Here is a 14,212-nt window from a genome sequence, read left to right on the forward strand (position 1 = left end):
CAGCAGCGAGTCTAACGAGACTACTCTCGTTTCAAAGGCGAGAACACTTCCTATTTGATCCACGGGATCACAAACAGAAGTGCCTGGCAACCCTTCCTTTTTATCCAGGTGTGTGTGTGAATCTTCACGATAATGAGATCTCTTAAGATCGGGATGCAAATACTGTGGCAAAATCGTGGCAAACTACACCGTGGTAAACAACATGCCACCGAATAAGGATTACTAGAAAATTGTTTCTGCCATAACTGTGTACAACCACTCGAATGTCCCCCTTCCGTATAATATTGGCAAGGTCACTGTTCTTAACGGTATAAATATCGCTTACCGTTTATGGTAAGTTCGAATACAGTTATCATAAACGATTACTTTTAAAGTGAATTATGGTTATTTCTCTGCGCTAAATAAACACGTTTTTAATTTGATAATTCTTAAACGAAAATGTGTGAAGAAAACATGTTTCTTCGAAAGTTTTTACGAACTAAATTTTAATCAGGTAATTGAATATAATTACTATATGTCTGGCAAAAGTTGTTTCTCTACTTATCAATGCATATTTTCTCATCTTAAAATTTTATAAGTATAATCATTCATTCATTTAAACAATCATCTTTCTGTACATTACTTATTACATTTCGTTTTAATTTTCAGTATATGTTTAATTTTCAGTATATGTTTAATTTTCAGTATATGTTTAATTTCGGAACTACTTGTTCTCCAAGTATATAAGAAGTAATATTTTTGGATGTGGCAATTCTAATACGTTTCTCTTGTCAACTACAGGGTGAGTCATAAGTCTCCATACAAATGATGATAATACTACACTACAGTTATAAAATATGTTCCATATGTTTCCCTTGCATGTCGAGACAAAATGACAGGAGCCCCAACCAATTCCGACGAACATTTGTCAATGTTGCACTTGTTACTTGCTTGCAAACTGCACTGATTCTTTGTTTAAGATGATCCAAATCCCGAATTTTCTCCTGGTACACATGACACTGTTTTGGCCGATACCAATATCTGCAGAAAAGCGTCGGGTTCCCTTTTCCGGACTCTTGATCATCGCTGCCAGCACCATCGTTGATGTAACTTCATTTGTTGCCATGTTGGGTCTTCCACATCGAGGTCAGACGGTCACAGAACCTGTCCTCTTGAATTTCTGAATGAGTTTGGCCACTGTGTCATGGGTTATTTGCGTTCTGTGTGTTTTATTGAACGCACGTGCTACATGACGCGTGGTACCACTACCAGCCAACAGAATGATGTCAATACGTTCTTCCTTCGTAAGTGGCATTCTTTCGCTTCTTTCACTTTGGTTCAACTACCTGGAAAATAAAAAATAAACATTAGTCATCTTGTATGGATACTTATGACTTATCCTATACTACCACACTCTAAACAATTACGGCCACATTTACTGACCGATTACCGACCATTCTGGCTGCCAAACGATTATACTAAAATTTACGGTATTAGTGTTAAAGTTATGGTAATAGGGCATAAATACGGCCTTTTTTTTTATGACATATAACCATAAAGTTTTTCAGTAATACCGTAAATGTTAGAGTAATCGGTCGGCAGCCACAATTGACGGTAATCGGTCATTATATGTAAGCGTATTTGTTTACATTGCATAAGAAAACAAATACAATGTTGAACTTCTGTTGACTAAAGTGATAAGGAGATCGTACATAGTAGTTTTCTTCTCGTTACCAATAATCTGAAAAAGAACAGAGAATTAGTTACGTTTTAGTTAATACGTACAACAGTTACAACATAAATTCCAATTTGAATTTCCAAACAACATGGTCCTTAGAAGTTCATAAAACTAAAATTTTCTCAATCATTGTATTTTTGTTTAACGAACATTACACTAATAGGAGGTGTATTCAAAATAAGACCGAGCTTTTGCTATAAAATCTGTATTACTAATTTCGGAACAATTTAAGTACTGCCCCCTTCAAAGTAGTCCCTTCTTCTTGCAACACACCGTTCCCAACGTTTCTTCCGTTTCTAGAAAGCCTCCTGGAACGAACTTTTTGAGATGGTGCGCAGATCTCTTGTTGCATTGTCCTGAATCTCGTCTATGGTTTGGAAACGACATCCTTTGAAAGTGATTTGAAGTTTGGGAAATAGGAAAACATTTTCTGGGACTAGGACGGGAGAATAGTGTGAATGAAGCACAACAGGAATCTGATGTTTTGCCAGATAACTGCATATGAGGAGCGAAGTGTGAGCAAGCACATTGGCACTGTGCATCATCCAAGTCTGGTTTTCCTACAACACAGGACTCTTTCTGTGTACAAGAGCCCTCAACCGCGCTAAAATGTCCTGGTACAACTGTGTTTAACCATCTAACCACGCAATACAAATTCACGATGGCTAATATCTTTCTAATTAAAAAAGAAAAAAACGACCAAATATCACTTTGATCTTTGCATGCATGCATGTATTTTTCGGATGAGGAGACTCTGAATGAATTGAAAAACAATTCAAATATCTTTGTAAATGTTTTGCCAATTTTGTAGCAAAAGATTACACACACATGTTGTTTCTCTAGCTCTTTCATTGTCAGTGTATGATTAATCGGACGAACAGCTTGTGCACGGTTTCACCTCAGCGGCTGTAGATCGGCAAGTAACGGTCATTTCGAAATGAGGCAAATTGTGATTTGTTATCTAAACATCTGCTAGGTGCGCTCAGGTGCTCTCGGTTGGCACGCTATTTTATAAGTTCGGTTTCTTTTTAAACACACCTCTTATTCATATAATTGTTAATCTGGAAAACAACATAGTTAGAATGTTATATGTTAAAGTGGTGTGTGCAGCAGGAGATACAGAGTATAGAGAAGTGCTTCATCTTGATAATGAAGAGTAATTACTCAGTTCGTGTATAAGCCATTATTTTAAACATCCGTTATGTGTAGATATCTTAATTTCAGTTTTCAATATCTTCTCTATGACGCCAAGGCAAAGGAAGTCAGCAATTTATCTTTGGTTTCTTAATGACCCCGAGTAGTTAAGTATAGGATACAGACTAGAAACTATCTCCGTCTAAAACACATAATTAATAATATTAATGATTTTACTCTAGGTATTGATTCATTACCCATATGACTTTCCGGAAACACTGGCTGTTGAGAAAATAGTCCCGATCAAAAAGGAGATCTTTCTGGCTGTTGTTCCATCTACAATATACAGCGCATACAACCTCCGAAGTTTGAGTCTACATCAAAGGAAATGCTGGTTTGAAGACGAAAAGAAATTAAAAAGTACGAAGAAGTACAGCTATGCTACGTGCATAACAGAGTGCAAGATAGATGAATTTAAAAGGTTATGCAACTGTACGCCATTTTATTACCTAACAGAGAGCAGTAAGTAATTACCATATGCCTTTCGTACTAAGTTTTGATTGCATGTAAGTGAATGAAAAAAGGTTTCACAAATTAGCTGATCGAAAGAAACAATGGTAAGCTCTACTTCCGGCGAAAATGAGTTCATATGTTGAATGGGTTGAAATTGGACCACAGAACAGTATGTATGTAGTTTAAGTATGGAAATGTAACTGCATATGGCAGGAAAGACTTTTTTTGGTATGAGCTATTTCATTGTCATACAGATTTCTGAAAATTTGGTTTATTTACAAACAAAAATGTAACTTTCCACAGACACATGAGAAATACAATTTAAAAGTAACTTTCCACATTAAATTTGGAATTTAATGTAACTTTGCACATTTAATGTAACTTTCCACATTAAATTTAAATTTAATGTAACTTTCCACATTTAATGTAAATTTAAATGTAACTTCCACATTAAATCTCATGTGTCTGTGGAAAGTTACATAAAATTTAAATGTAACTTTCCACATTAAATTTGGTTTATTTACAAACAAAAATGTAACTTTCCACAGACACATGAGAAATACAGTACCTTGAGAGCTAATTGATTACAGCTAAAGTTTCTACGTAAGACTCAGTAAGTTTTAGCTTTCACGAACAGAAAGCAAAGCTATGGCTTAGTTGAGATTTTGTAGTAGCATAAAGCAAGAAAATATAGCGTAAAATTCTGTATTACAGAAGGTTATTGGCGTCCTATAACCACATAACTTTAACTTAATGATGTTTTTGCAGTAGAGTAAATATAAAGTATAACCATAATACTTCACTTGCTTTCCAGGCACACAAAGAGTTTGCACTTTGGAGGATGTTCCATGTCTAGTAGAGCATGATTGTAAGTATTTTTTTATAAATTAGTTACTAAATGTTAGTAGTAATTTAAAATTGTCTTACGTATCATGGTGGGCACTGAACAACAAATGTGTTCCTATCACATTTATCTCTATAATTCAAGATAATGTACCTGATAATGGATGTAGAATAGAAGTGAAAAGTGTATGCGGGATAACAGAAGAGTTCACAGTTAAAGCGGGACTTCCTAGGAATCTAGTCTTGGCCCATACCTTTTTTGATTAAGGTATGGAAGTATTTGTAAAGGATATCCAAGAGTTTGCATCTTGAAATATGCTATTTGCGAGTGACATCGTGCTGGTAAGTGCACTGAGAAAAAAATGTAACTGGCATACTTAAAAAGATAGGTTACATGCGTAATTCCTGTAGTTTTTGGACTTAACGTACATCAGACGTATAACTGAAAACGCATGTTTTATAATACTTTCCGTATAAGTGTTCCATCTATACGTACTTTCCGTATGAAACAATGTAGGCGGTCAGGATCTCACATACAAAAGGGCGTATATATCATATAACAAGGTAACATAAGTATGTGAATGTGATATACTGAAAGCTGTTAGATGTCAGACATTCTGCAACGGCATGGCGTAACATCTAAGGGCACTGCCTATGTAGCATACGGATAACGTAGCTCCGGACAGATTTCTATAGTAAGCAAGAGGATACCGTATATTTGTACAATATACCGCTGTCCGGAGAACGGATTTTTCTCTGTGTGAGACCAAGGCAGCACTCCAAGGGAAATTAGATGTGTAGAGAGAGATTTATAGATATAGAGATTGACTTGGTGGGAATCTAGAAATTTCAAGCGGAAAACTTCACTGAATTTGTATCAACAGGTGCATATCAATAAACAGGTAGATGTGTTTGAAAACTGTTTACTAATAAATAAGAGAAGAAGTTATCTGTGCTTCTGAGGGAATTATTTACAAGTGACTTATGTGTCACTATTACATATATATATCTGTGTCATTGTTAGGAGCACTTGTGTCATCCTGAAGAAGAGACAAACAATAAATAACACATACTATCTGCTAGATAACAATGCATTTTTTATTTACAATATATAAGTAAATAAATTGAATATATTACAAACTATTGGTAGCTAATGACATAATTTTTAGTACCATAAAAATTCTAATTTCTTAATTTTAAATGTGATAAGGAAATTTAACTGTCCGATCTTTGGTGGGTGCGTACAATATAAGGTTAAACTTAGAAAATATCTCATTAAATATAAATATGTTCTGTTTCCTAACACCTTGCATGAAATTTATACATATTTACAATTTTTAATTATGAAAGAGACATTGAATCGCTGGTAATACAGAGTTGAGTTGATTTTGATTTTAACGTCCCGTTCAGCAGCTAGGCTATATGAGACGTGGACCTACCGATTAACGTGTACTCCGAACCACTTGAGCTCCCGCCGGAAATCGAACCCGGGTCTCCCAGCTGGTGATACAGAGAAAACTAAGTTAAAATAGATTGTTTAGATGTTTTTCAGAGTTCCGTTCAATTAGAATTTCTTGTTAGCAAATATTCTAGAACCAGAATTTTATGCCTTTCGAATATTTTTAATCAATTGTACTACTTACCATACAAACAATGGGCTTCTGTCAGTTGTATACACGGGCGTCTCTGGACGAGGGGACAAGGGGAACGCGTCCCCCCAAATATTTTGAGTTCGAGATGAAATGAATCAATGTTGAAAGTATTTAGATTTGTATGGAAGAAGTAAAAACATAGGCAGTACAAATGAAATTTATATCTATTGTTAAGCATTATGTCGATGTCCGCTTGACGTGTGCCACTTTCAAAGAAAGTTTTTTTTTTTTTTTTTTTTTTTTTTTTAAGTTACACTTGGTTAGTCAAAGTAGTCTCAGCTACACGAACACCCATTTTCATTCCTTAACCAGCAACAATTAGATTCCATGACGAAGGAAGACTGGAGAAGGGAAGGAAAGGTTGTATAGAAAGTTGATCTGAGAATGAAGAAGGGAAATCTATACAAAGACAGGGAAATATGTAACAGAAGCAAATTTAACGATAGGTAATAAAGATAAAAAATGAATATTATATATGAGGGTAAATTTCATGCGAATACTGTAGAAGGGAAGCAAGGGACAACTACTATGACAATATAGAAACTAAACATGGAAATGAGTATTTAATGATCGAATTGCAGCTTGAGAAAGATGGAAAGAATGCATTGAGGAAGACACTTTAAGGCGGAGGACAAGGATAAACCGTACATTTTAGACATTAAAACGGAAAATGAAGTAAACTATTCCCTGTTCAGCTTAAGCTCTAAAGTCCGATAAACAAAATATTTGTATCCTTCCGCTTGTCACAAATACGATAGGCTAGTGATGTATCACTCGCACTTCCCATGGGGAGGAGCAAATTATACACGTGCGTTTTGAAAATACTGTCTCGTATTGTCCAGATACTTACAGCAGCAGCAGAAAAAAAAATCGAAAGATTAAAAAAATATTTGAATTTCGCTCATAAACAATTGTTGCTTAGTGAGTAAAGGCTTGACTTGGTGTTTCACCACAACACTCGCGTAACTGGGATTCATGCCAGCCATCTTTCAGACTTTAAAAGCAGAACACCCGTCCAAAGCTGAGTTGGCGCCATAATTACAGCGCATACTTAGTGTTTATTTCTATTGTTTCATTAGCCACGCTCGATTGCAGTATTATTAGATAATCTTTATTATATTTTTGTCATTTATAATAATATAGCAGTTTTATATGTAGCTTCATAGTAAAAGTAATAATAAAATCACATGAACTATTTTGCGGAGGAGTACAACAGCAAATCGGCGAGATTTAGTTTCACGTGGCTTTGTTTATCGCAGTTTAGAGCTTACGCCGAACAATGTTTAGGATGGTTCATCGGACAAGTTCAAAAACATACTGCGAAATGAAAAATAAAAACTTAGAAAATATACCTTTTGAAAATGAAATCTTTGAGTTTTACGTCCCACGGTTATACCTTTTCAGTTAGAGAACATAAAATTGGAGAACATAAGGAAAGGCTGTGAAAATAATATGAAACGATAATAAGTATGAAAAAGATTTAAGCAGGGGTGGTCAGATTATAACGGCTGAGATAGACGTCTGAGTAAAGAAGTAACATATACGCGTGGAAGATATAGTAAAAAGAACCCAAAGCAGTAAGAGAAATATTAAATCAGTGGATAGTATTAAAAGTAAAATTCCTGCGTCAATGTAAAGAAATTACCTAAGAACCATATTATATATAAACTTAAGTTTATTTTGGCAAATAATCTACCAATGATGGAAGAAAATTATGATGAATTCTGTTGATAAAGGTAGAAACAGGGGGATCCCGTTAGTAAAGTAGATTCCAATTCACTCATAATTTTGACGTAACTTTAGTTGGGATCTACAAGTATTCTAGTCGTCTCCATCCGCGTCCTCCAATTTGACCATGCCAGAGACGCCCGTGGTTGTATATTCAGCATCACAATCAACGGTTGTCAACCCACTACTAAATGAAGATTTCTTTAACTCTTCTTCACAGCTTTGGCAATTCTTGGCAATATTTGGCAATATTTGGCAATCTTTGGCAATTCTTTTCTTCGTTGCTATGCAGTGCTTCATGATTTCGTCGTCCTACCTTGTATATGGACGTTCCCTAGGTCATCTTTATTCTTTGTATCCAATGAAGAACTGCACTTGTCTACCGATCATTACGTCTTATTGCAGTACGTCTAGACCACCACCATTTAAATTCTTTTATTTTCATATCCCTCATTTGTATCATTTTTGTGGTCCATATGATTATTTTCCCTATCTTTGCGGTTGATTCCTAACTTGCTTAGTTGTGTAATCTGTAGATGGTAAATGTCTAAGTTTAAAAGTGTTAACGTCTCAGATCCATATGTTAAAACAGACAGAAAATATTCATTGAAAGTTTTGCGCACTAACCACAGTGATATTTGTTCCTTCTGAATGCAGTCTCGCCAACCTAATACGTCCATTCATTTCTTCTTTAATACTGAAATCCATTGAATAGCTTCTGTTCGAATTGATTGAATTTGAGTTTAGCGTTCCATTCAGCAGCAAGGCTATATGAGAAGTGAACTTACAGCTAACGTGGGACCCGAACCACATGATATTCACCAGGGAACCAAACCCGGGTCTTTAACGCCAAAGACGCGTACAATAACCGCTAAGCTAGGATGGAGCTCAGCTTCTGTTGCAGATAGAGATTAAGTATTCACTTCTTCTAATTCTGTATTTAGAACCACAATTCTTTACCTCCTTGTGAAGTTGTCATAATTCACTTTCGTCTTTCCCATATTCATTTTAACATGCCTTCATTCATTTTCGAATAGTTCAGATCTTCTATAATATCATATAGTTTCGTGTTTTTTGTTTGCAATAAGAACAATGTTTGTTAGCGAAGCGAAGATGAGTTAGATATTCCCTATCTATTTATTCTATTCTCTTTCTGTTTGAAGTGAAAGCCTGTGACAAACATCTTGGCATTTCAGCCATACGAATAAAACGCAAGCTCTGACACGACGTTGCCAACTGGAAAAGGGGTGTGGCTATGGCTAAGCAGACAAACTACAGCGCGATCAGGTGACAGGGGATAAGCGTGGATGTGTACAAAATAAACGTGGCAATACCGCTGGCCTCTCATTTGCTAGCAGCATTTAAAGGGAACTTGAAGCGCCGCCTTCAAATGCCAAGATGTTTGTCACGCCGTTTAATTGTACTATATATATTATTATTTTCACGTACATAACTTAGAATGAAGGAGATGCAATATAATATTTAGTTTATTTCTTTGTAGATGATTTTCGTCATTTTTATTACGAAGAGGAGAAAACTGGGATGCAATGCAATTGCTACCCTGAGTGCTCTTTCCAGTCGTATACCGTGGACTCCGACATCAATGATCTTGTAGTTACACCGATGGACAGGGCAAGAATTTTGTAAGTATTCTCTTCCGTTCATTTATTTAAGAGGGTCACGAGTGGATGTTATAGTGTAGTTTGAGAACTTTGGTTTAAGGGGCCAAAAGGCACTTTTCATTGTATAACTCGAATCTATCTTTTTCTTCTCGGATCTGGGGAAACATGGCGTAATAGTTCAATGGAAACAATAGATACGTCGGGTATTATTTAGTTTTTTCCCCAAATCACTTGGTTGTGACTCTGGCTCACTTGGTAGTGATTATTAAAACTGGGAAAAGGGGGGGCCGTTGCCACAGCAACCACTGTTGCCATAACAACGAATCCTGTCACTGCTTGTCAATCTAAAACTGTTTGAAGAAAAGAATAAGTCGTAAGTGGGAACCCTTCACCCCTGGTGGGGATGTTCATGAAGCTATCAGCTTATGTCTAATTACGTTGGAATATATTAGCCGTTTCTTAATTTTGAACATACTAGATTCGATCGAAACGAGAAAACTTTTTATCGGACTTCTAAAGAAAATAAAATCAAATAAATACATGACCGTGTTTATTACATATAGAATTCCCAGTCACGACCCCCCTTTCAGTTTTATTAAAAATAGAAGAAGAAGATGAAGAAAGGAAGAGGAAGATAGAAGAGGAAAGAGGTAAAGTAAGAAGGTGATAAAGAGGAAACTGTTACTGGATATTTTGAGGAATATGGTAAAGGAAAGTGAATAATTATCTAATGGTGATCATTTCCAATAGCTATTGGGTAAATATCTGGTATCAGGGTGATCAAAGGTAGACACATGTTAACCCATACATCCCCGATCTAGATCCATTTGACCCCAACTACCGAATTATCCCAATCTAGCTCGGAGATAGATGAGAAAGTTTAGTTTTACCGTTTATTTAATATTTCCAGAAGTTTTAGACTAATATTCAATATTTGAAAAATGAACGACGCAGTTGATGGCATGTTAGAAACGACCACAGAAAGAAAAAAAAAAAATCAGAGTATCACATATGTGTCGAAGATTTTGACTTTCACAGTTCTCTCATGATGATCATTCGTTCAGGCTACTTCAGTCCTTTTTACTTCCTTCATAGAGCCAACTTAAGTTAGTATTAACATTCAATGAGTTCAATTGATAACTACCAATAATTATAATAAATTACACATGTATGACAAGATAATTGGTGCACTTAATACTAAACCTACATTTCACTCACACACACATTCATACAGGACAATGTATACTTCGGGTTGTATTTAGTTAAATTAAACTAACCTAACTACATTACTATATACATTTATTACATTTCAATAGAAGAAAAATTAGTTGGACATAACATGGAAAAATTTAATACATGGAAAGAATGTTTCATTAACATGCATAGAAATTCGCTAATTTTATCAAGACCAAATAACACATTTCTCTTCCTATATATATATTAAAAGTTGAATTACATGAAAGAGAATTTGACAAAAAAAAAAAATGAAAAAAAACAAAAATAAGGAGATTCACAGATCAATACATTTAGGATTCATTGTAATGAATATATATATATCATTGCGGAAAACGAAAGAAAAAAATAAATTAAAAAAAATATATATATATAATTGGTTAATCATTCTAAAAAAAAAAAATACTTTAATAGCATTTTATTAGGTCTCTGTCCCAAGAGGAGACATTTCGACGATTTTATGAGTCTTTGTTCTCACATCGATAATAGCTCCTTTTTTTTTTTTCTTTTTAACTCTCTTTAGGCACTGTGGTTTGTGTCCATGAGAGTATTCAATTGGTTTTGTTTTAACTATAGACAACTAATTGCTTCATATCACATATATGTTTATATTTTTCCTTTTGTCACTCGACGCACTTGATCTAAAATTTCAAAGTTTGTTAATATTAAAGAAAAATTACCAAATCCAGTCACAGATATTGGGAACATATTTCCATATTCCGGTATTCACATTAACTTATTAAACAGATTTCAGTTCGTTGAATTTAAGATCACTAATTTTTTTTCTAGTATAGATCTTGTAGTCAAAAGATTCTAAATATTGAATAGTTTGGTTTCCAATCGTAGGGGAAGGATTTGTTTCATGGTTTACTGATGGAAAAAGTCGTTGGAGGGGCGCACTGTTTCGTAGGTTGCTAATTTCACTCGCAAAGTAAATTTGGGTAAGGATTAGGGTTATTCATATTTATCTTACGACCCGCTACTTGTTTTATTCACATGCAGTAGTTAACATTATATTCCACTTTAATAGTTACAAAAATTAATAACAACTCAACAAAAAGTAATTTATGACAATTTACGCGGGAATACTATATATCACAAATAGTTAGTTAATACCGGGTGTCTAAAATCTATGGCAACCTAACAAGACCAGGGTAAATATCGAGCCCATTACATACATACTCGTATATATATATATATATATGCATTCATATTAATCAATACAATAAATTTCACTTTAATATCTATCTTAATATTTCATCGACGTTTAAATTCTACATCACCGTTCATATTCGACAAGTATTCATATTTATATTTATATTTATTTGGCTCAAAGACAAAACAAAAACCCTGACTATCAACATTCACCTTTTTCCTTCATAAGGTTGCAACATTGTATTTCATATGAATAAACCCGATAATCAATAATCATTTTCAATTTACTAAAGATCCGCGTATATATACAAAAAAAATAGTTGACATAAGAGGTGGAAATGCAACAAAATGAGCAGGCACGTAACTTTTAAAACTATGTAAGCACATATATAGATGTATATAAAAAAAAATCAATGTTATTGGAAACTAGTGGGCCCAGACTACTAATACATACACACTATATGACCAATCAATAGAAATAAAAACCAGTAATCAGTTGTCAATGGATATAATTTGTATGATCCATGAATAACAAATGTTTCTAGGAATCCGAAGGCATAGTGTACCTTCTCGTCAATTTCTCCCGTGGTGGATTAAATATCGCGAAAATGGTCCTGAGTTGTGCTGCAATACCTCCACGAATTGCATCCCTCGATGTCTCAGTTAGTACATACGATCGAAATAAGTGAAATGAATATTGTATGTTTTATGAGTTTCAGAAACCGGGGGGGGGGGGAGGTTGAAATTTAAAAAAAAAAAATCTCGAAGTAATGAAGACAGAGAGAGATAGAGAAGAAGGAAGAAGAAGAAATAGTGGCGCCAAAGACTTAAGTGGGAAATAACTAACGCTACAAAGACAAAAGTCGAATTTCTATCTCAACAAATCCATAGCCAAAATATTCTTAACATGCCAAAAGGGTGGTCTACTCAAATACGTAGACTCAAGGAACGCCCTGCTGCCAAGGATGCAAGTTCTGTGTCCATCAGATCCCAATCCCACAAGAATTTGGTTGTAAGATTGAAATCCGATCCCCGTATCCGGCCCAAACCAGCAGGTTCCCGGAAATCGTCCGGAAGGTTAGAGAAGGCGCTAATTTAGAATTTCAAGAAAAGAAAAAAAAATCATCCGACCTCTTGGAAACTAGAAGATTCCAGAATAGGGATGAAATTAGAGTAATAGCTAAGGTATCCCTAATTAGTAATTCGCCAAAAATAAAAAAAAATTAAATAAATAAACTGAATTTTGGATCGGAGACTTCTATTGCCAAATTTCACCGATGGCTACCCAGCGCAGACATGCCACAGTCTGGGACGTCGTTAATTTCCCTCATCTAATTAAACTAAGAAAGGACATGAAAAATACTTAAGGGGACTAGGGGTCGACATCCGGGTACGCTATAACATGAATATTAATTTAGTAGCAGTTAATTTAATCGGATAGTCCGAACTGAGTTATATGAACACTGCACAATAAATAAATAAGGTAAGCAACAAAAAAAAAATCTCGGAGAGGCAATGAATGCTAAAGGTACAAATGACCGAAACCTGTACTTTTCGATGATCACAGGATATAGCAGTTGGTTTTCTTAATTATCATTTCTGTCAACCTTTAGAAGTAATTCCCACATGATGCTACTCTATCTATTGAAAGGCTTAAGATCTGGGGCTGTTGTTAGGAGGTACATAAATGCAAAGTAACACACAATTCCCAACTATAATTTACTATCCAAGTAGCAAACTCGGTTGGATGAATGCACTGGTGTGGAAGTCAAAACGCGAGAGATTTTTTTTTTCTTTCTTCGTAAACATATTCATATTTTCACTATATAAAATTCACTAGGCCTATCCATTTAAATATAGGGGTCATCATTTCATTCATATTATATATCATATTATTAACATATCATTATATTCATTCATTATCTACTAATTTTCGCACGAAGTAATATTTTATAAACACCCTATTTCGTACATTTTACACGCAGGCCATACACATATTTACGTTACGCAGTAATAAATATATATATATAACTATCACAATCTATCACGCTCAAACCACCACACGATCACATTCATCGAACCACGTACTCTTTATTTCGAAGCACCCAAATTGTATTTACCTTGCAGGTTTAAAAAAAAAAATCATACATGTATTTACGGAAAGTTAAATTGTCAACGATTAATCTATTTCTGATTTGTTGATAAAACTGAAGCAACAATGGAATTTTCTACAGCCACGGGAAAAAAAAGAATTTAATACTACATTTTTAAACAAACAGTAATAGCATATGGGCTTTACTTCTATTAAGAAAATAGGTGTTCTTTATTTCAGCGGATTATTCATTAACTACTGGACCTAGCAAGCTGAAATTTTCAGTACAGTAAGATCTCATGCTATTTTATACGAAGGTATACTCATCTGAACCGAAAACCATGTCCACGGGAAGTAATTTGAGAATAACTGTCCAAAATCAAACAATCTAAATCACTAAGTCATGCGATGTCGTACTGTCAACAAACAATTGACTACCGAAAACTGACGCTATAGCGCTGTAGTGGAGGCATAATTTACCGTGTACTGAAATGTATACTTGTACTCATTAATCAGAAATTTA

The 14,212-nt window shown here is 34.7% G+C and overlaps 1 protein-coding gene across 1 annotated transcript in view; it reads left to right on the top strand.

Annotated features, from left to right (window-relative positions):
- Positions 1–14,212, top strand: part of LOC145667478 (sodium channel protein Nach-like) — a 72,065-nt gene that overhangs the window by 21,812 nt on the left and 36,041 nt on the right. The window contains exons 6-8 of the mRNA XM_081734955.1: positions 3,094–3,373; positions 4,179–4,232; positions 9,089–9,230. Coding sequence (XP_081591081.1) covers positions 3,094–3,373; positions 4,179–4,232; positions 9,089–9,230 — 476 coding nt within the window. The remainder of the gene's footprint in view (positions 1–3,093; positions 3,374–4,178; positions 4,233–9,088; positions 9,231–14,212) is intronic.

Source organism: Thermobia domestica, chromosome 13, assembly GCF_964235325.1.
Source record: "Thermobia domestica chromosome 13, izTheDome1.hap1.1, whole genome shotgun sequence".
In the NCBI taxonomy this organism is placed as follows: Eukaryota; Metazoa; Arthropoda; class Insecta; order Zygentoma; family Lepismatidae; genus Thermobia; species Thermobia domestica.